Source organism: Saccostrea cucullata, unplaced genomic scaffold (genome assembly GCF_032062105.1).
Source record: "Saccostrea cucullata isolate Sc308-1 unplaced genomic scaffold, CSIRO_AGI_Scuc_v1 ctg281, whole genome shotgun sequence".
In the NCBI taxonomy this organism is placed as follows: Eukaryota; Metazoa; Mollusca; class Bivalvia; order Ostreida; family Ostreidae; genus Saccostrea; species Saccostrea cuccullata.
The window spans coordinates 716,638-736,031 of NW_026926059.1; the positions used below are offsets into that span (position 1 = coordinate 716,638).

Here is a 19,394-nt window from a genome sequence, read left to right on the forward strand (position 1 = left end):
GTGTGAATTAGTCTGTACATGATATTAATCCTTCAATCTGCTAAAAGATAGATAATATTACATAGGACAGAGCATATTTAATTTAATCAAATCTATATTTCACACTGAAATTTAATACACAAAGAACTGTCTTTAACACCTTACAACTTACTGTACTGTAATGCAACATACAGAATTTAATGGAAAAAAAAATTTCCCCACAAGCACCCTAGTTTTTATATTTTATATTTCAATACAGAAATATATATATTTTTGCAAGTATAAAATAGAAGAAAATAGTCATTAAAGTAAGGTTTAAATGAACATTTTAAAGTGCGTTAAAATGCGTGATTGCGGGGAAACGGTGTATGCGTGATTTTGCGTTAGAAATAGGAAATGGTATATGCGTTAAAATGCGTGACTGCGGGGAAGGGGGTTAAATCCTAGTTTAATAAAAAAAATCCTATTTTAATTTTAATTAATATATATACAATATCTTTTATGCGTAGGCGGCTATAAATAGGTATTTTTTACTGAGTGTAAATGTATCTGAAAGAAAAGTGCTTAACACAAAATATGATTAGAAATAGAGTATATTTTTTTGTGAAAAAAAATGAAATTCTTTGTATACACGTGTACACAACTCTGCTGTCATTCTACAATCATTCAGAAGCACATTGAAAATAACCAGTATTACTTCTGTTTGAAGTAATACCCATGTCACATATAAAGGAATTAAAAAAATAATAAAAATAACATGAAACAACCTTCAACAAAGTGACATCCAAGAAAATAATTGAATGTCATAAGTCACAATACATGTATTCAACATACTTTGCTATACATCAAAGATTTGTATTTACAATTCATTAAAAAGTTATTAAAATTATATTTTAAAATATGAACACTACTCTAAGAAGTGTGGATAATATTTAGACTGAATTTTGAAGTGTCATCACAGGCTCCGGCAGCTGGGAATAATTCCTTTCAAGAAAAATTAAAAGTGCAATAAATTAAATAACTGGAATTTGATAGATAAAATCACTGAATTTGCAGAAAATTAAATCAAGACATAATTGTAGGATGCCTGTCCAACAGTGCCACTAGATTCCTTGGTCTCAACCTGGGTTTGATTTTATACCCATGTTGTCCAATATAGATTTATCAACTTTACAAGGTTCTAAGGTTATGGAAATCAGTTAGAGATAGCATTTAACTGTATCTGTCCCAAATCCTGAATGTGACATTTCATCAACCTAATAATATTATTTAAGAAATAGATATCATTTTTAGAGTGTCATTGGGATATGAAGGGAGTTATAGTAGATTTGATCACGTACCGACTTCATGTCATATCCCATTGACACTCTAAAAATGATATTTTATTTCTTATATTTATATTTTTATCTTTATTACAAAGACAAAATGCTCTATTTAGATTTTGTTATTGAATGCAAACATAACGTATAAACACGACGTCATATGACGTCACAGTCAAGACTTTCCAAATGTCTCATGCAGTTTGCTTTCCATATGCAAGAAAGTCTGATCATGTGACTGACTGCATGTCATTGAAAATAGAATTTCATTTTTTTTAGTATTGTCATATAAGGAAAGACACTGACAAATGTAAATATATATATACTAAATCTATATATTATTATGGTGGCATATTTCTGCATGTTAACATAATTAATCTTGCATATAGCATGTAGGGGGCAGAAATATGCCACCATATATAATGCCTGATGAAAGTGCAAACATACTTTCCTTCACAAATGATGCCAAATAATAATTGACAAATAAGAAAGCACAATAGAAGGTTAAGACAGAAAGTTAAGATAGTGATATATACACTGTACATATTTAGATGTCTTGTAGAGTTGGCCCTGTGTAATCAGAACTGTCACACCAAAAATCTCTAGGTTCATCAATTTCATTCAGCCACTGGACCTGTAAATCATTGAATTCATCTGTATCCTCCAACAGGGTGTAATACTGACATGTCCTAGTCATGGTTTCATAGTCATATGGCGGGGCCAAAATGTCCAAAAACGCCGCCATATCACCAACCGCTCGGATTTCATGAAAATTACCGGAATCCGGTGTCAGCACGCAACATTCGTCCTCCTCTGAGAGGCAAGCACTGTCTTTTTTATTCACAGGTATTACATTAGAAAAAGGAAGAGTACTCATTTTCCTCATTATTACATCATCTGACATAACTGCCCTACTGTAGCTTTCAACTTTCATTTCTCCATGAATAGTTTTACATAAACCATACATCCCTGGATGATCATGGAGGGGCAATTTTGCTCCATTTCTCATCACGAAAATGCCAACACTCATCACTCTGTCCTCGTACAGCTTAACATACGTAACAGGTGCTTGTCTTCCCCGAAAGTTCGACGCATCGAAGTCCACATCGGATGCTCTGATTTGATCCAAAAGGGACTTTATTGGCGACAGTGACCCTGTATCAACAGCGATCCCTTTTGACAATTTAGAAAATGTCGAATGGGCAAGTTTTAGAACTTTTTGTATTGGAAATGCCATGTTTCCCCAGATGGCTTATTTGAAAGTGAAAGTAGAACAAATATACATAATAAACTGTACGTAAGTATTTCGTATTTATCAGAAATGGTTCTGCTGGTTGAAAAAAGTATGATATTTCATATTTCTGCAAAAAAAATGACGCTGCATTTTTCAGTGTTTTTTAACTCTGCTCTCTGTTCCTTAGCTTCGAATGTGTTTACGATTGAACTAACGAGTGCTATAAGAATATCTCGGGCCTTTTTCTAGTCTCGTTCAACCAGACCCTCGGCTGTCTCCGTAAATCTCCGACCACCCAGAGGTGGTCGGAGATTTACGGAGACAGCCGAGGGTCTGGTTGAACGAGACTAGCCTTTTTCTACATTTTTTTGTGAGAGTCCCGAGATATTCCGGATGGTGTCATATAAATTTTGGGTCGTTGGACTGTTTGAAATTACGAATTTTTGTTATTACGATTCTCAAAATCATTTCATACATTGAATGTTTGCAAAACATTGTGCAACTTGTTCATGTTGTTGAGTAGATCATAGATGGAGGAACGAGCCACTAGGGCTGAAACGATTCACCGAAATATCGATATTGTTCGATATAAGTGCTCGGTTCAATTTTCGATTCACCATCTCGATTTTCGGTTCGATACGTTTTTTTATAACTCTGTGAAATAGATCGGGTTCGACCTTATTTTAACAGTTTGACACACACGAGGGAGAAAATTGGGACGGTAAAGTTTCAGAGTAGGCTGCCTCTGCTATTATTTATACGAATAAAGTGTTCTTAATCAACAGAACCACAAGTATCAGAGATGTGCAATTAACAAATTAGTAAATTCGGGCTAGTAAAAATTATAACTACGCATGTAATATACATAAAGTACAACCGGTATTTTACTCATTTTTTGCTATCAAATTCCCAACCAGTGAATATTTTCCAGGCAGCATGCTCCTACTGTCAATAAATCTCCATAATTTTCTCCATTTTGCAGTACTTCCTGACTTATTTACTTCCAAAAACGATCGTTTTTTTCCTAATCCGAATTTCCTCCGTTTATTGTAAATACATGCCGATATCTCATTAAAATTATTTACGATCACTAATCAACTGAAAGATCAGTGTGATTCACATGAAATATATTTTTAGTGTATTTAAGGATTTAATATGAAAACAAAATGAATTTATTTTCATTCTAAATGAGCTAGTGCAAAATAATCAGAAAAGGAAAGATCTTCAGATATTTTTTTTTTTAATTCATTTTTATTTTCTGTCATAATCATTAATTTTATATGATTTAATTTTAATAGTGAGAATAAAATTTTAATTTTCAAAAGATTGACCTTAGTACCCTGACTTTTTCAATGATTAATTTTTTTTTTCAACATTTGTTTTATTTTAATTTTTGTCCCTATATTTGTGCTAATAACTCTTTACTTTGGGCTAGTAACTTTATTGCTGCCACTAGCCTGTGGGCTAGTACTTGAATTTTTAGATTGCATACCCCTGGTAGTATATTTCTATTGTATCACCACCTTTTACTCTTTGTTTTTTTAAATCTGAATACGTTTTCTTTAATCTTATGAATAGTTTCGTTCTTAAATTGTATCGTATTGAAAAAATTGAATTGTGACACAAGTATTGCAATACGTATCGTATCGTGGAGGGGGCGTATCGTTTCAGCCCTACGAGCCACATTGAAGAAAACTGCCAGAAGCCAAAAGGGACACATACTGTAAATCAAAAATAATATTGACCATCGGACAGGACACTACGAAAATGAAAAGGTGTCACAAAGGGATCTTAGGTATAAGAAAAGATCCAAAGAACCAGATTTTGTTCTCTTTTTCTGCAAGAGAGGGAGAAGAATGGCCTTCGGATGATTCAGATTCGGATTTTGTACCTTCTGATGAGGAGGATTTAAGACCAAAACGGTGTGTTGGAGGATTGTATTAGCCTAGTTTGATCCATTTAAGGTTGTTGCTATATTTGTGTAACTGTTGGACAAAAACATTTTTAGCTCACCTGAGCTGAAGGCTCAAGTGAGCTTTCCTGATCACATTTTGTCCGTCTGCCTGTCTGTCCCTCCATCAGTCTGTAAACTTTTCACATTTTCAACTTCTTTTCAAGAACCAATGGGCCAATTTTAACCAATCTTGGTACAAAGCATCCTTGGGTAAAGGGGAGTTTAAATTGTTAAAATGAAGGGCCAAGTCCCCTTACAAGGGGAGATAATCAAGAAAAAACAAAAATAGGGTGGGGTCACTAAAAAATCTTCTTCTCAAGAACCACCGAGCCAGGAAAGCTGAAACTTATGTGGAAGCATCCTTGGGTAGTGTAGATATTAAGTTGTTAAAATCATGACCCGGGGGGGTAGGGCGGGGCCACAATAGGGAATCCAAGTTTTACATGGAAATATATAGAACAAATCTTTAAAAATCTTCTTCTCAAGAACCACTGGGCCAGGGTAGTCTTATTCATCTCATCTGAACAAAAGTTTCCATAATTAATTTGGTAATAGGAAAAAGAAGAAGCAAACCAAATCAAATGAAAAACCAACCACAGGGCATTCCAAGGAACCAAGTATTTCTGTGAAGACGGGGAGTGCATGTGTCAGCTTGCCAGAAGAAATATGGACTTACATCTTTCAAATTATTGTGAAAGAGACAGGCCCATTGCCTTTTTTATGCAGGTTACTTTTTAACAAAGAAAATATAATTTTAAATTTTGAAAAAAGCAGTTCAGACCATTTATTGTCTTTTTTTAAACTTAAAATTTAAGTAAATACGTAGCCTAAAAATAATTAATCTATTTTCCCCCCCAAGAATTTAACATGTGTTAAAAATATCATCTTTTCAGAGCAGCAAAAGTATGCCAGTTATGGCGTACTCTTGCAAGTCATCCATCTTTGTGGAAAAAGGTTGACCTATCATTTGGATGGATACGTCCAAAAAAGGACACTCTGAGATGGCTAGTCAAAGAGAGGTTAACCCAATGCACACAGGTTAATCTCACAAACTGGACCATAACCAATGACCAACTGAAGGTACCAACAGCATTCATTTGGTTTCACTCAAAGAATATAAATTTTTGTACATTAGATAATAGTGCGAGAGGTAGAAAGAAATGTATTCTATCAGTGTCTATAGCAACACACTACACTCTGGTTTTTTTTAAATCATCTAATACTTTTTTTAAAAAATATATATCCATTATATTCCCTTTATTTTTTCAACTTTGAACCATTTTACTTCTAGAAAAAAGTATCTTTATCTCACTCAGATTGCCTTTGTCATGAAATTGAGAAATCCAGTCTGATATGACTGAGAATGAAACTAGTACATATGTACATACACTTTTTCTTGTAGATGGTACTGCAGAACTGTCCGGAATTAAGAAATATAAATCTTTCTTACTGTAAAAAGTTATCTCAGGATGGATTTACAGCCCTGGTAGAAAACTGTCCAGGGTTACAGAAGTTAGATGTCTCCTTTACGACAGTATGTTGTTTTCTTTTTAATTAACTTAAAGTCTCATACATAAAATTTACATGTATAACATGTATGAGATGTTTTTTAACCTCAACATCTAAAAGCTTTGGTATCTGAGAGTTTTTACCTTGGTTACACTTACTTCAGAATATCGGTACTGAGGTTTTGTTGTACACCTATTTCTTTTCTTACATTTTCATTGTATGTAACAGATTGGTGCCAATGCGATAAAAGATATTGTTGTAAAACATGGACCTCAACTGAAAGAGCTACATTTAGGAGGAAACTACTATGTAAACTTTTCAGCTCTTGCAAACAGCCTATTTGTAAGTTCATGAATTTTCTAAGCACTTATTTTATGTTTTTATTAGCTATAATTATTTTCATGTGTGCAATGTCAAAGTAAATTGAGAAGTTGTTCCCCTTGAATTATAAATGGACATGTTTATCTTGTAGGAAAATTGTCCCAATATAGAGGTGTTAGATGTATCCAACTGTCGATTTTCAGGAGATTATGAGAGTATTAATGTGCAAAAGTTTCAGAAAGGCTGTCCCAAATTACGAATCCTTCGAATGGGGAGTTCTAAATTCAGATTAAAGGTAACATAATCTTTATCAACAAAAATGGGGGAAAATTACACATTTTCCCTCAAAAGTAAATCCTTTCTTCTGAAAGATATCTTTTATAGTTAAATGCCTTTTTTAAAAATAGAAATAGAATAAATGAAAGATCACTGTTACGGCTAAATAAAGCTAAATAAAGCCTTGTTTTAAAACAGAAAGTGAATGAACAGCTGACAGGATTTGAAGAACTAGAGGAGCTAAGTTTGGGATGCTTAGACAGGAGTAAGAGTGGTGGAATCAATACCGCCTTTGTATATGAGTAGGTGTCACTCAAATTTTATTTTATGGTATCAAAATGAGGAGGGAGATTTTTACTGTAAATGTATTTTAAAAAAACAGTTTTTGAGTAAAATATGTTTATTGGGAATATGATTATAATGAATTGACACTTACCTTGAAGAAGATTTTTTAAATAAGATTTTCCATCCCTGGCACTGTTTTACTTTACTAGGGTCCTGGTAATCAGTTTAAAACTGTAACACCAGTGACATATTACATAACAAAGATAGGCACTTGCCTTTTCAATTTTAAATTACGTATAGATAAAATAAATTTCTCATTTATTGTTTGAATTTTAGCATTCTAGTGAAATCCTCCAAGTTAAAACTCTTAGATCTTGGAGGTTGCTGGAACATGGAAGATATGTCCCCCCTTTTGGGCCTCCCTTTCACAGAACTTGAACAGCTCTATCTCTCCAGTTCTCCAATAAGTCTCAATTACCTACTGGGGCCCCTACTACAAAAGGTAGGTGTCTAAATTATAAAGTGTCTATATTATATACTGGGGCCCCTACTACAAAAGGTAGGTGTCTAAATTATACACTGGGGCCTCAAGTGCTGAAATTAAATCTAAAATGTAAAGAGTCTCAATGTATTAAGGTACATAAAGTCATCACAAATGTAGTATAGAAACTTCTTTGAGGACTATATACATGCCCAAGGAGCTATTTAGTTCTCTCAAAAAAAGCAATTCAAGTTACCAAATAGTAAGAAATTGCTGTATTATCTGGGTATATTTCGTACATTTCTAGTGTGACTCTGGAGGTTAAATGCACAGAGTATATCACTAGGTTTTACTTTAATGTTTATTTAAATTTTTCTTTGCTATTTTCTTCAGTGTAGCATGAGCCTTAGAATTCTGCACATTGATAAAAACATCTTCAAGGGAGACTCGTTAGATACTGCTCTACAAGAATTGTTCTTCCCTCAGCGTGGTGCTAGTGTTCTGGAGATGGTGAACGCTGCAGAGACAAACATCACTCAGGCCAGTGTAGAGTAAGTTTAGACATAAATAAACAGTAAATCAACGAGTATGGGTGGAGATTTTTAAATATGTCATTAATTTTTGGTGTAAACACTCTCAAACATTCAATTATAAGCTGCTTTGAATTTATAAAGCAACAGTGTTTTGTTACTGGATAATTAAAATAATTTATAATTATATTGCATATGGAGTATAATTTTATCAGAAAGGCATGAAATGTTAAGACTCTTTGAAGAACAATGGATTGTATAAATCTCACCTCTGTTTTCAAAGGTCAATATTTGCTTTGCTCACACTCTGTATTGTTTAATTGACTTTGAGCGCTATTCTGTTATCTGTACATTTTGTCTTTTAGAAATATCCTGAGACACTGCGGGAGACTTCACTACATCAATCTCTCATCCTGTCGAGCCCTGCCTCGAGGAATAAAGCGCGAGTACAAGAACGCAGAGATAAAAACGTTAAAGTCATTCTGTGGCATCAAATGAACTATCCCAGTGGTAGACTGTTGTTGCAGGTTCTTTCCTACAACGATTTTTAAAGCAGACACTTTCTAACAATGATTTTGAAATCAGAATCAGGAATCGAAACAGTCTTCAAGTTTTGATGAACCCAGCTAAGATGTGAATAGATGAAGTTCAAAGAATTCTGTATTAAACTCTTGAGACAATTACAGTTTAAGCAGATGACAAGTTTTATCAGGAATTCACATGACTAATGATTGTATTATTATGATCAAGTCTATTGATCTAACATCAGGAAGAGTAACTCAGGAATTCAGTTTAAATTTCAGGTACATGAATAACATAAGTCTAGCTTGAAATGTTTGCTCAAGTACAAGAAACATTTTTATCTGGTGCCTGATCAATGTACAAGTTATTCTGTTTTGATTTTATTCTTAACAGAAATATTTTATATGTTTCATTTTTAGACCTTTACATTATTTATATAGATTGAATTTGTTAGGAAGCAGTCCTTGATTTTTGATTGAATTAAAAATATATTTCTGCTAATTCATCATTAAAAAAGAATATGTATCAATTTTTTTCTGGTTTTTCAAAGTTTGTTCAAATAATGGCCCTGTGGCAAGAGTGAGTCCACACTAATGAGTCAATAACATCTCACCATAATTGGGAACATTCTTGTCTTCAAATGGTTTTGGTGCAGGTCTGATTCTTATAAGTTATATGGTGGCCAAACTTGCCTGTATGATGCATCAAATGATACACACATCCAGATATGATTCTGATGTTGCATCCTGCTTACATTTTCCCTATGCTGAACAGAAATTCTGGTTAATTGAACAGGAAAAGTTTTGAAGCAATACTATACCTCAGTCATTGCTGTAGGAACTGGGGGTGGGGTGGAGGCAATTATTTTGCCGATATAATAGAATACCTTAGGCTTTAATATGACTTTTTAGCTCACCTGAGCCGAAGGCTCAAGTGAGCTATTCTGATCGAAATTTGTCCGTCGTCTGTCATCGTTGTCATTGTTGTCGTAAACTTTTTACATTTTCATCTTCTTCTCAAGAACCACTGCACCAATTTCAACCAAACCTGCCACAAAGTATCCTTAGGTGAAGGGGATTCAAATGAAGGGCCATGCCCTTATTCAAGGGGAGATAATTCAGAAATAGTGAAAATTTGGTGGTATGTTTAAAAATCTTCTTCTCAAGAATCACTGTGCCAGGAAACTTGAAACTTATAGGGAAGAGTGTAGATTCAACTTTGTTCAAATCATGACCCCTGGGGTAAGGGCGGGGCCACAATGGCCAATCAAAGTTTTACCTAGTAATATATTGGGAAATTCTTTAAAAATCTTCTTCTCAAGAATAGCAAAGGCATGAATGATCATATTTATATGGAAGCATCCTCAGGTAGTGTAGATTCAAATTTGTTCAAATCATGACCCCCGGGGCCACAATGGCCAATCAAAGTTTTACCTAGTAATATATTGGGAAATTCTTTAAAAATCTTCTTCTCAAGAATAGCAAAGGCATGAATGATCATATTTATATGGAAGCATCCTCAGGTAGTGTAGATTCAAATTTATTCAAATCATGACCCCCGGGGGTAGGGCGGGGCCACAATGGCCGATCAAAGTTTTACATAGAAATATATAGGAAAATTCTTTAAAAATCTTCTTCTCAAGAACCAGTGTGCCAGGAAAGATGAAACATATATGGGAGCATCCTCAGGTAGCATAGATTCAAGTTTGTTTAAATCATGACCACTGGGGGTAGGGAGGGGCCACAAATGCCGATCAAAGTTTTACATAGAAATTAATATATAGGGAAATTCTTTAAAAATCTTTTTCTCAAGAACCACTGTGCAAGTAAAGATGAAATTTATAGGGAAGCATCCTCAGGTAGTGTAGATTCAAGTTTGTTCAAATCATGACCACCGGGGGTAGGGAGGGGCCAAAATGACTGATCAAAGTTTTACATAGAAATAAATAGGAAATTCTTTAAAAATTATCTTCTCAGGAATAGCACAGGCATGAATGACCATATTTATATGGAAGCATCCTCAGGTAGTGTAGATTCAGGTTTGTTCAAATCATGACCCCCTGAATTGCTGAATTAAATACAAACAATTATAACATGGTTTGCAGGGCAAAATTTGACAAAAAAGGCACTTTAACTTGACAAATAATAGACATTTGTGTCAATAAGAGTTATCTCTCTTATCAGAGTATCAATGTACCTTAAATAGAAATATGTAGAAAAATTCTTTAAAAATCTTCTTTTCAAAAATAGAAAGCCATAATTAGTCATGTTCATATGGAAGCATTCTCAGGTAGTGTAGATTCAAGTTTGTTCAAGTCATGACCCCTGGGGGAAGGGCGGGGCCACAATGTAAGTTCAAATGTAAAGGGCAATAAAGCCACAGGTAGTCAAAGAAATATGCAAACATCCTTAGATAGTGTAGATTTAAGTTTGTTCAAATCATACCCTCTCCCCTTTAAGGATTGGTTGGGACCACTTTTGGGTTAAAACTTTTCAATATTAAACTGATTTCTGCTTTTTTTCCAAGCTACAATGTTCAGGTGAGCGATGTGGCCCATTGGCCTCTTGTTTTCTGATTGCCAAGGAATTTTGGTATTTGATAATGCCTCCCAATAAAAACCTCTGAGAGGTACCTTGCAAAAATTCTGGAAACAAAAAGAAAAAAATGTCAGAAATGAAAAGAAAAATTGTTGTACATGAAATTAAAAAAAAAATTGTTGGAAATGAAATGCAGTGGAAATTGCTTCCTTCCTTCAGGCCTTGTAAAATGCATTCATTCAGGAAGTTGTTTACTGAATTCAGTTGTTTTTTACCTACAAATTTAAAGTAAATAATTTGATACCTAGCCATATGCTCAAGAAGACTTGTTCATGAATTTTCGGTTATTTACTGTATTAAGCACTTTACTGGAAAGTGGTATTCAACAGAAGCTGAGAAGCCATATGAAAAATTAGTTTTGTAAATTGAACTGAAATCACCACTTCTTTGGCATAGATTCTAGTCTCTGAGGTTATAAATTTACAATAATTAGTATTGGCAAATAAATATAGCTTTTTGTGCTCCATGATTTCTTTAGTTGCTACTGCAATTCAACAAAAATATACTTTATACAGGATTAATTTTATCCCTGTGTAATTTTTGTCCTTTCATACTTGCAAACACTTTTGCCCGGTTTTAAATCCATCAAATTTTATTTAAGAAATGATTGATAATCTGTGTTCTTTGAATTTGCCTCGTTTTAAATTTGCCCACCTATAAGTAGGACAAAAAGGCAATAATATTCCTGTATACAGTATATTGTAGATAACTGATATGCCAAAATACACTTAGTTTATTCTAGTTTTGAATTAATAAAATATCAGATAGCAGTTCTGGGTATTACATATTTATTGTAAAGCATACATGTAAACATCATATAATCCTTTGGGAAAGCCTTTCTGCTTTTCACACTTGAGAGTTCGGAGTCCTGACATGGAAATCACTTTGTCTAACTCAGCGCGTGTTCTTGTGTAACTACTATCCAGCTCATCAAACTCTCGCTCCTGCCCTGATATGTTCTCTTTCAAGATAAAAATACCATTTTCGGCCAGACCTAACTGACATCGTTTAAGAAAGTTGAGCAAGTGTTCATCAGTCAAGTGCCCTAGAACCCACTGAGTCCAGATCACATCATAGGTGCCTGGTTCAGGTGTAAAGTTCTGTAGCCCTGAACAGAAGAGTTTGTCCACACGCGATGATTCTTCTCCAATGAAAGATCGAGCTTCGTCTAAGAATTTCTGATTAAGTTCCACCATGTCTACTGTTTTAAATATAGGTAGCAGTAGTCTTTTGGTTATCCTCCCAATTCCAGCTCCACAGTCTAAAGCTCTTGTCATCTCAGTTTTTCCACCTCCAATCTGTTAAAAGAAGTTCAGTCTATCAAAATAATATCAAGATGTGTTTGTGAAACACTGATGTCCCAGTATGGTAGACCTATATATACTTATCATTCATCATTTATAGAATTACATGAGTAGCGCCTATGGCCAGATGGCAGTTGCGCACTTTGTCAACAACAGATCAATAGTAAACTTACCACAAGGAATTGCCGAAGAAACGCATGAGATCCATTTATGTCTGTGGGAGAAATTTTGGCAAATCCTCCCAACATACCATCAACAGTTGGCGTAATTCCTTCCCAATAGTTTTTAGCATCGCCGTAAAACTTTTCTTCATCATCGAGAGACATTTCTACAATTTTGGGATTACAGATTTTTGATAACTCGTGCAATAATGTATATGTTATATATCATGATACTGTGAATACTAGGCCTATTACTAGCTTTTGCTCTCTAAAATATTATTTTTAAGTTTCCTTTTCATCATCATGATGTTAACTTCATAAAAAAGGAACAATAGATTCCTTTAGAAATTTGACTCCGAAATATTCTATGAAAGAGTTGTCAAACTGTAGAAAAACGAGGAAGTTCGAAAAATCTCTGCACGATGGACATAAGAATAAGTGCCACTGGAATCCAAGATAAGCGAAAAAAGCAAACACAAATCGATGAAATAGATAATCTTGTTTCCCCAGGAGATATCATTACTTCCGACACAGGATTTATGCGGTGTGTTTTCAATGTATTTCGTTCACATACATTCATTGTTTTTTTATTCACTTTTGAAAAAAAGTGTTCATTTCACGTACGCATAATAAGAACAGCAAAAACATTCACTTCTAGCAATGCATTATCTCATATAAGTTTAACGTATTATTTGTATTTTTTGTGGTATTTATTTAACAGAGGACATGGAACTTACAACTCGGAAGACGACAGATTGCTTGCTTCAGTGGCTGGGGTTGTGGAACGTGTCAATAAGTTAATATGTGTAAAACCACTGAAAACAAGGTGAAGATCTACTTAACTGTCAAGAATAGAGGAAAGGAAAAGATTATGTGGATGTACTTTTATTCTGAGTTTTATTTAAGTGCATTCAGAAACAAATTTTCTTTCAGATACAATGGAGAGATAGGGGATATAGTGATAGGGAGAATAATTGAGGTTCAGCAGCGGAGGTGGAAGGTGGAGACCCACTCCAAACTGGACTCCTCCCTACTGTTGTCATCAGTAAATTTACCTGGAGGAGAATTGGTAAGTTTATCACTTGTAAAGAACTGATAAGGCTATTGTCAGTACAGTACAGTTGTTGTCATTACAGAGCTGGTAAAATTGTTGTCAGTACAGAGCTAGTAAGGTAGTTGTCATTACAGATCTGGTAAAGTTGTTGTCATTACAGAACTGATGAAGTTGTTGTCAGTACAGAGCTGGTAAGGTTGTTGTCATTACAGAATTGGTAAAGTTGTTGTCAGTACAGAACTAGTAAGGTTGTTTTCAGTACAGAACTGGTTATGTTATTGTCAGTAAAGAGCTTGTGAAGTTGTTGTCATTACAGAACTGGTAAAGTTGTTGTCAGTACAGAACAGGTAAGGTTGTTATCAGTACAGAGCTTGTAAAATTGTTGTCATTACAGAACTGGTAAAGTTGTTGTCAGTACAATGCTGGTTAGGGTTGTCGCCAGTACAAAAGTGGTTAGGTTGTTGTCACAACAGAACTGATAAGGTTGTAACTAGAGCAGAGCTTCTGGTTATTAATAGAATTACTGCTTCTCAGAGGAGTTGAAATATACTGAACCATTTTTATTTTCACAGAGAAGAAGATCTGAGGAAGATGAAAAAATGATGCGACTATACTTAAAGGAGGGAGATTTGATTAGTGTATCCTTTTAATAGATGGAGATTTATAGAGATAAAATTAAATAAAATTCAGGAAGTAGTGCAGAATGTTCTATTGCTATCTTGCAGATGTACATTTATATTTTTTGAACTAGTTAAATTAAAACTGGTACTTTAACTGAATTGAACTTTAAAAAAACTATATCGATCATTTATTTTGGGGTTTTCAGCTTCTTTAAACTCTACACTAATTTCATAGTTCATAATCTTTAATATTTGGAGGCATTTTTTAAATAAAGTGAGTAGCCACACATTAGATATATCCTTGACCTTACCTACCAGGCAGAGGTTCAATCAGTGTTTGCTGATGGTTCATTATCACTGCACACCAGAAGTCTCAAATACGGAAAGGTAGGGAAATTTGAAATAACCACATACAACTGTTTGATCTCATTGACCCTGTAACAGTATATTAAATCCTTTGGAAACACTGGTAATGTGTTTCTGTTAATACCCACTTTGGTGATTCGAGTCAGATTCCCAGGACTATAAGATGCACATTAATGCTTAAAAAATTGATGGATTAAATGATTGTTAAAATAACATATCAAAAGATGCCGCATTGCATTATAATGTAGAAGATGCTGTATCTATCTGCCTTCTATTTATGTTTCACTTTGTATATTTTAAAAAGTCTTTGAATATTAGATATTGTCAATCATATTTATGTTTTGAATCTGTAGCTAGGACAAGGAACCTTAATTCATGTCTCTCCCTCACTTATAAAAAGAAGGAAAACTCACTTCCACCACCTGCCATGTGGCGCCACCATTATTCTGGGTAACAATGGGTTTGTGTGGATCTGTCCCACGGAGACGGAGGAGATGGACCAAACTGGGGGGTACCAGCTAAGTATGGAGGTAAGCATCATAACGTAGGGTAGTACTGAAGGATAATGGCTTAGAATGGAGGTAAGATTGATAACTTAGTGTAGGACTAAAGGGTAACAACCTGGTATGGAGGTAAGGGTGATAACCTAGTGTAGGACTAAAAAATAACAGCCTAGTATGGAGGTAAGGGTGATAACCTAGTGTAGGACTGAAAGATAACAGCCTGCTATGGAGGTAAGCGTGATAGCGTAGTGTAGGACTGAAGGATGACAGCCTGGTATGGGGGTAAGGGTGATAACCTAGTGTAGGCCTGAAGGATAACAGCCTAGTATGGAGGTAAGAGTGATAACCTAGTGTAGGACTGAAGGATAACAGCCTAGTATGGAGGTAAGGGTGATAACCTAGTGTAGGACTGAAGGATAACAGCCTGGTATGGAGGTAAGGGTGATAACCTAGTGTAGGACTGAAGGATAACAGCCTGCTATGGAGGTAAGCGTGATAGCGTAGTGTAGGACTGAAGGATGACAGCCTGGTATGGGGGTAAGGGTGATAACCTAGTGTAGGCCTGAAGGATAACAGCCTGGTATGGAGGTAAGAGTGATAACCTAGTGTAGGACTGAAGGATAACAGCCTGGTATGGAGGTAAGGATGATACCCTAGTGTAGGACTGAAGGATAACAGCCTGGTATGGAGGTAAGAGTGATAACCTAGTGTAGGACTGAAAGATAACAGCCTGCTATGGAGGTAAGCGTGATAGCGTAGTGTAGGACTGAAGGATAACAGCCTAGTATGGAGGTAAGGGTGATAACCTAGTGTAGGAACAAAGGATAACAGCCTGCTATGGAGGTAAGGGTGATAGCTTATTGTAGGACTGAAGGATAACAGCCTTGTATGGAGGTAAGGGTGATAACCTAGTGTAGGACTGAAGGATAACAGCCTGGTATGGTGGTAAGGGTGATAACCAGTGTAGGAACAAAGGATAACAGCCTAGTATGGAGGTAAGGGTGATAACCTAGTGTAGGACTGAAGGATAACAGCCTAGTATGGAGGTAAGGGTGATAACCTAGTGTAGGAACAAAGGATAACAGCCTGCTATGGAGGTAAGGGTGATAGCGTAGTGTAGCACTGAAGGATGACAGCCTGGTATGGGGGTAAGGGTGATAGCCTAGAGTCAACTAAAGGATAACAGCCTAATATGGGGGTAAGGATGATAGCCTAGTGTAGGACTGAAGGATAACAGCCTAGTATGGAGGTTAGGGTGATAACCAAGTAATTGAATGAAGGATAAAAGCCTAGTATGGAGGAAAGAGTGATAACTTGGTGTAGGACTGAAATGAAGGCTAACCAGTTTTATGGCAGTTCAGAATATTTTCTTAGACTTTATTTCAGATTCCCTGTAGTCTAAAGTTTACTGGGAAAAACTGAAGTAGTATTTTTCTATAAATTATAAAAAAAAATTAAGGTTTAATTGATTTAAACTTCATTGTGCAGGAATTGCTTGAAATGAATAGTCATTCAAAGAACATCTCTTTATAGTAATTTCTAAAAGTACTAGTATTGGTGAGGTTTTAGAATAAAAAATTGTGTCTTTTTAAAAAATATTTAAACACAAATAGCATTATTGTGATAACCTTTGGTTATTAGCACTTGTTGACCCCTATATTTCAGCCTGTACAGCGATCTGACAGAGAAGCAGTATCTAGGTTACGGAACTGTATACAACTTCTTGCCACCCACAAAATGCAATTATACGACACCAGCGTACTGTATACTTATGAAGCATCACTCAACTTTCAGGTAAATACATGTTCAGTTTAAGGAATTCAATAGTGAGAACTAGTTAAGTGATACCTGAAAAATAAAATGTTAGTCGAAGACTTAGAAATTTTACATACCCATCGAGGGGCAATTTCTGAAACTTACAAAAACTGAAAATGGTATCAGAAATCATCAGAAATCAAAATATAGGTACAAAAGAATTCATGTATTTTGAAAGAATAATTATAGTATTATTTTGAGATCAAACTAGTAGATTAATACCAGTAGATCATAGTTGTCTGGGTTTTGTTACAGATAAAGGACATATTAAAGCCAGAGATTGGACTGGAGATCCTTGATCACACTCGACAGAGACTAGAACTGGAGGGCACCTGATGATTTGTGTATTCTTATGACAGCTATTTGTGTTGGTAGTGGACCAGAGATGATGTCCGTTTACAAACAAGACTGTGTTTCAGCAAGCTGTGATCCAAGAAACTTAAAGAAAATTACATATAATGTAACTGTTTATGAAAAGATCATGAGACATTTGTCACATGATTCAAATTCTTATCAGCAGCATATGTATTGTACACACAGATTTTTTTTTCACATTAGGAGTGAAAAAAATTGTAATTAATTCCTTAAAAGCAGTTTTGTTAATAAAATACCTGAATTTTATTTCTTTTTTAGTTTTCAGCATAGTGATACAAGGTTTATAGGCATCGTCTATGTCCAGTTTTGAACCCCTCACCCCTACCTCAGTTTTATCCATTGCTTCTCATACTTGAACATACATGTATGAAGTCCTTGATAGCATTCTCTATCAAAAATGAAAATCTTGACTTGGTTAATGTGTTCATGTACTAAAATCTATCTGTGATTACACATTAATTCATCACAGCAAATTTACCACGGTACGTAGATGGATGCTCATCTTTGCTAGCCAAGGGTTTCTGATCTGCTTCTCCTTACACACACTTGACCTGAGGTGCTATCAAAATTCTTGATAAGATCTTGAATTTTACCACATATGCACAGCTTGTGTCATCAACAGAAATCAGGATCCTTTAAGAGAGTACTTGTATAAGGCATACCAGATAATTTTTTTGGAGCAAGTTCATCCCCAAGTAACTATTAGCCCTACCTTGACCAAACTTGCATGGATGATGCATCTAGGGATGCACTCCACCAGAATGCATTTTCTGGAGAAGGAAAAGGGTTACAGTTTTTTGATATAGGTCCATTCCCAAGTTACTCTAACCCAGCCTAGGAATGTACACAAGACTTGCTTCAGATGTTAGATCTGCATTAAAATTATTTACACCCACTTAAAGGTCTTGTCACAATGAATACACATGAAAAGTATGAAAGCCCCAGCACCAACTGTTCAAAAGTTATGACCAAGGTTAAAGTGTGATAATTTTTTGTAAAAGTGGGTCAAACTGCAAGGTCAAGAGCTCAAAATTTGGTGATACTCAAAGAAAAGTCTTGTCACAAGGAAAACACCTGTGAAATATGAAAGCCTTAGCCCCATCCACTCAAAAGTTATGAGCAAGGTTGAAGTTTTCGTGGAAAAATAGACTGTGCAAAAACTATGTACCCCCGAATCTTCACTTTCGACAACATAACAGCAAAAGGCCCTGCCTGGACCAACATGCACACATGATGCATTATGGTATGCACACTACAAGCCTTGCTTTAGATGCTATACCTGACCTATGTTTATTGCAACAGGTTCAAGCAACTCTAGATCTTACATTTCATGGAGTGAGCTTTCTATGTATACTAAGCTACAATGTTTGTTCCTTTTGGGAATTGAACAGGTAAAATATTTAGAGCTAATCCATTCTCAAATGCTATAAGCCCCAATGTCACTGAACTTGAATATGCATGCCACTAGGGATGCATATAACCAGATATGCATCATTGTTAGCCAAGGGTTTTGTGTCCATTTTATTTCCACATACCTGGTTAATGGAAATAGAAGGGACATAGAACCAATAGCTTGTAATGTCAAGATATCTTTTGAAGCTGGATCTGACATACGTTTTCTTGGATTTTGGAGCATGTTAATTTTTCTAATATTTACAAATCCAACTTGAAAAAATTACGCGGACTTGTTGCACAGAAGAAATATTTGACGACATAATCGGGCAAAATTTCACAAATAATATAAAAGAATCTTTACTTAAATGGTCTTCAAATTTTCATATCAAAATGTTGTACATTGGTATTAATTTTGAGTGATTTTTCAGGACATACCATTTAGTTACGGCGCAGCAAAATCTTCGACGTCACAAGCATTATAAAAAATATGTGATTGCGCTTTTATTTTCTCAACATTTTCCCTTGAGTACCTGTATAGTTTGAGTTACCTTATCTACTCAACATCAAAACACCATTTCTTGTCAAGCTTAAAATCTATTAAACAAGTAAAAAAATATTTTTTTTTGTTTTTAAACCAAAAACTACTTATGAGATATAGTGTGTTATTGGTGACTCTCAATCACGTTCTTTACAGTCCGGTTAAAGTTAACTTTTCGTCTATAGCATAATCTTCTTCCCGTCCTCCCTTATAGCCTTTTTAAAGAGGTGTTACTGTCTAAAATTTCAATTTGCTA

At 35.0% G+C, this 19,394-nt stretch overlaps 4 protein-coding genes across 4 annotated transcripts; 2 read left to right on the forward strand and 2 right to left on the reverse strand.

Annotated features, from left to right (window-relative positions):
* Positions 1-976: 976 nt before the first annotated feature.
* On the reverse strand, positions 977-2,611 carry LOC134270551 (2-aminoethanethiol dioxygenase-like). The gene has a single exon (XM_062752795.1). The coding sequence runs from the start codon at positions 2,533-2,535 to the stop codon at positions 1,846-1,848; it is 690 nt and encodes a 229-aa protein (XP_062608779.1). The 5' UTR covers positions 2,536-2,611; the 3' UTR covers positions 977-1,845.
* A 1,602-nt stretch (positions 2,612-4,213) lies between these two features.
* LOC134270504 (F-box/LRR-repeat protein 6-like) lies at positions 4,214-8,939 on the forward strand. The gene is made up of 10 exons (XM_062752725.1): positions 4,214-4,454; positions 5,042-5,212; positions 5,380-5,566; positions 5,889-6,020; positions 6,224-6,337; positions 6,468-6,611; positions 6,791-6,894; positions 7,214-7,379; positions 7,752-7,909; positions 8,254-8,939. The coding sequence occupies exons 1-10, from the start codon at positions 4,300-4,302 to the stop codon at positions 8,384-8,386; spliced, it is 1,464 nt and encodes a 487-aa protein (XP_062608709.1). The 5' UTR covers positions 4,214-4,299; the 3' UTR covers positions 8,387-8,939.
* Positions 8,940-11,778: 2,839 nt separating this feature from the next.
* On the reverse strand, positions 11,779-12,660 carry LOC134270505 (N-terminal Xaa-Pro-Lys N-methyltransferase 1-B-like). The gene is made up of 2 exons (XM_062752726.1): positions 12,485-12,660; positions 11,779-12,305 (listed from the first exon to the last, which is right to left on the reverse strand). Exons 1-2 carry the CDS (start codon positions 12,635-12,637, stop codon positions 11,796-11,798), a joined length of 663 nt encoding a protein of 220 aa, XP_062608710.1. The 5' UTR covers positions 12,638-12,660; the 3' UTR covers positions 11,779-11,795.
* A 198-nt stretch (positions 12,661-12,858) lies between these two features.
* LOC134270507 (exosome complex component RRP4-like) lies at positions 12,859-17,451 on the forward strand. The gene is made up of 8 exons (XM_062752727.1): positions 12,859-13,016; positions 13,194-13,298; positions 13,406-13,541; positions 14,099-14,164; positions 14,465-14,533; positions 14,866-15,042; positions 16,681-16,809; positions 17,086-17,451. Exons 1-8 carry the CDS (start codon positions 12,895-12,897, stop codon positions 17,164-17,166), a joined length of 885 nt encoding a protein of 294 aa, XP_062608711.1. The 5' UTR covers positions 12,859-12,894; the 3' UTR covers positions 17,167-17,451.
* The last annotated feature ends 1,943 nt before the right edge of the window (positions 17,452-19,394 follow it).

Excerpts from the sequence above, each read along its gene's own strand:
- LOC134270551 (XM_062752795.1), bottom strand. The coding sequence starts at position 2,535 with ATGGCATTTCCAATACAAAAAGTTCTAAAACTTGCCCATTCGACATTT.
- LOC134270504 (XM_062752725.1), top strand. The coding sequence starts at position 4,300 with ATGAAAAGGTGTCACAAAGGGATCTTAGGTATAAGAAAAGATCCAAAG. Across the intron at positions 6,895-7,213 it reads AATACCGCCTTTGTATATGA|CATTCTAGTGAAATCCTCCA; the intron begins GTAGGTGTCACT and ends TTTGAATTTTAG. Across the intron at positions 7,380-7,751 it reads TGGGGCCCCTACTACAAAAG|TGTAGCATGAGCCTTAGAAT; the intron begins GTAGGTGTCTAA and ends TATTTTCTTCAG.
- LOC134270505 (XM_062752726.1), bottom strand. The coding sequence starts at position 12,637 with ATGTCTCTCGATGATGAAGAAAAGTTTTACGGCGATGCTAAAAACTAT. Across the intron at positions 12,306-12,484 it reads TTCTTCGGCAATTCCTTGTG|ATTGGAGGTGGAAAAACTGA; the intron begins GTAAGTTTACTA and ends TTCTTTTAACAG.
- LOC134270507 (XM_062752727.1), top strand. The coding sequence starts at position 12,895 with ATGGACATAAGAATAAGTGCCACTGGAATCCAAGATAAGCGAAAAAAG. Across the intron at positions 13,299-13,405 it reads GTAAAACCACTGAAAACAAG|ATACAATGGAGAGATAGGGG; the intron begins GTGAAGATCTAC and ends ATTTTCTTTCAG. Across the intron at positions 16,810-17,085 it reads AAGCATCACTCAACTTTCAG|ATAAAGGACATATTAAAGCC; the intron begins GTAAATACATGT and ends GTTTTGTTACAG.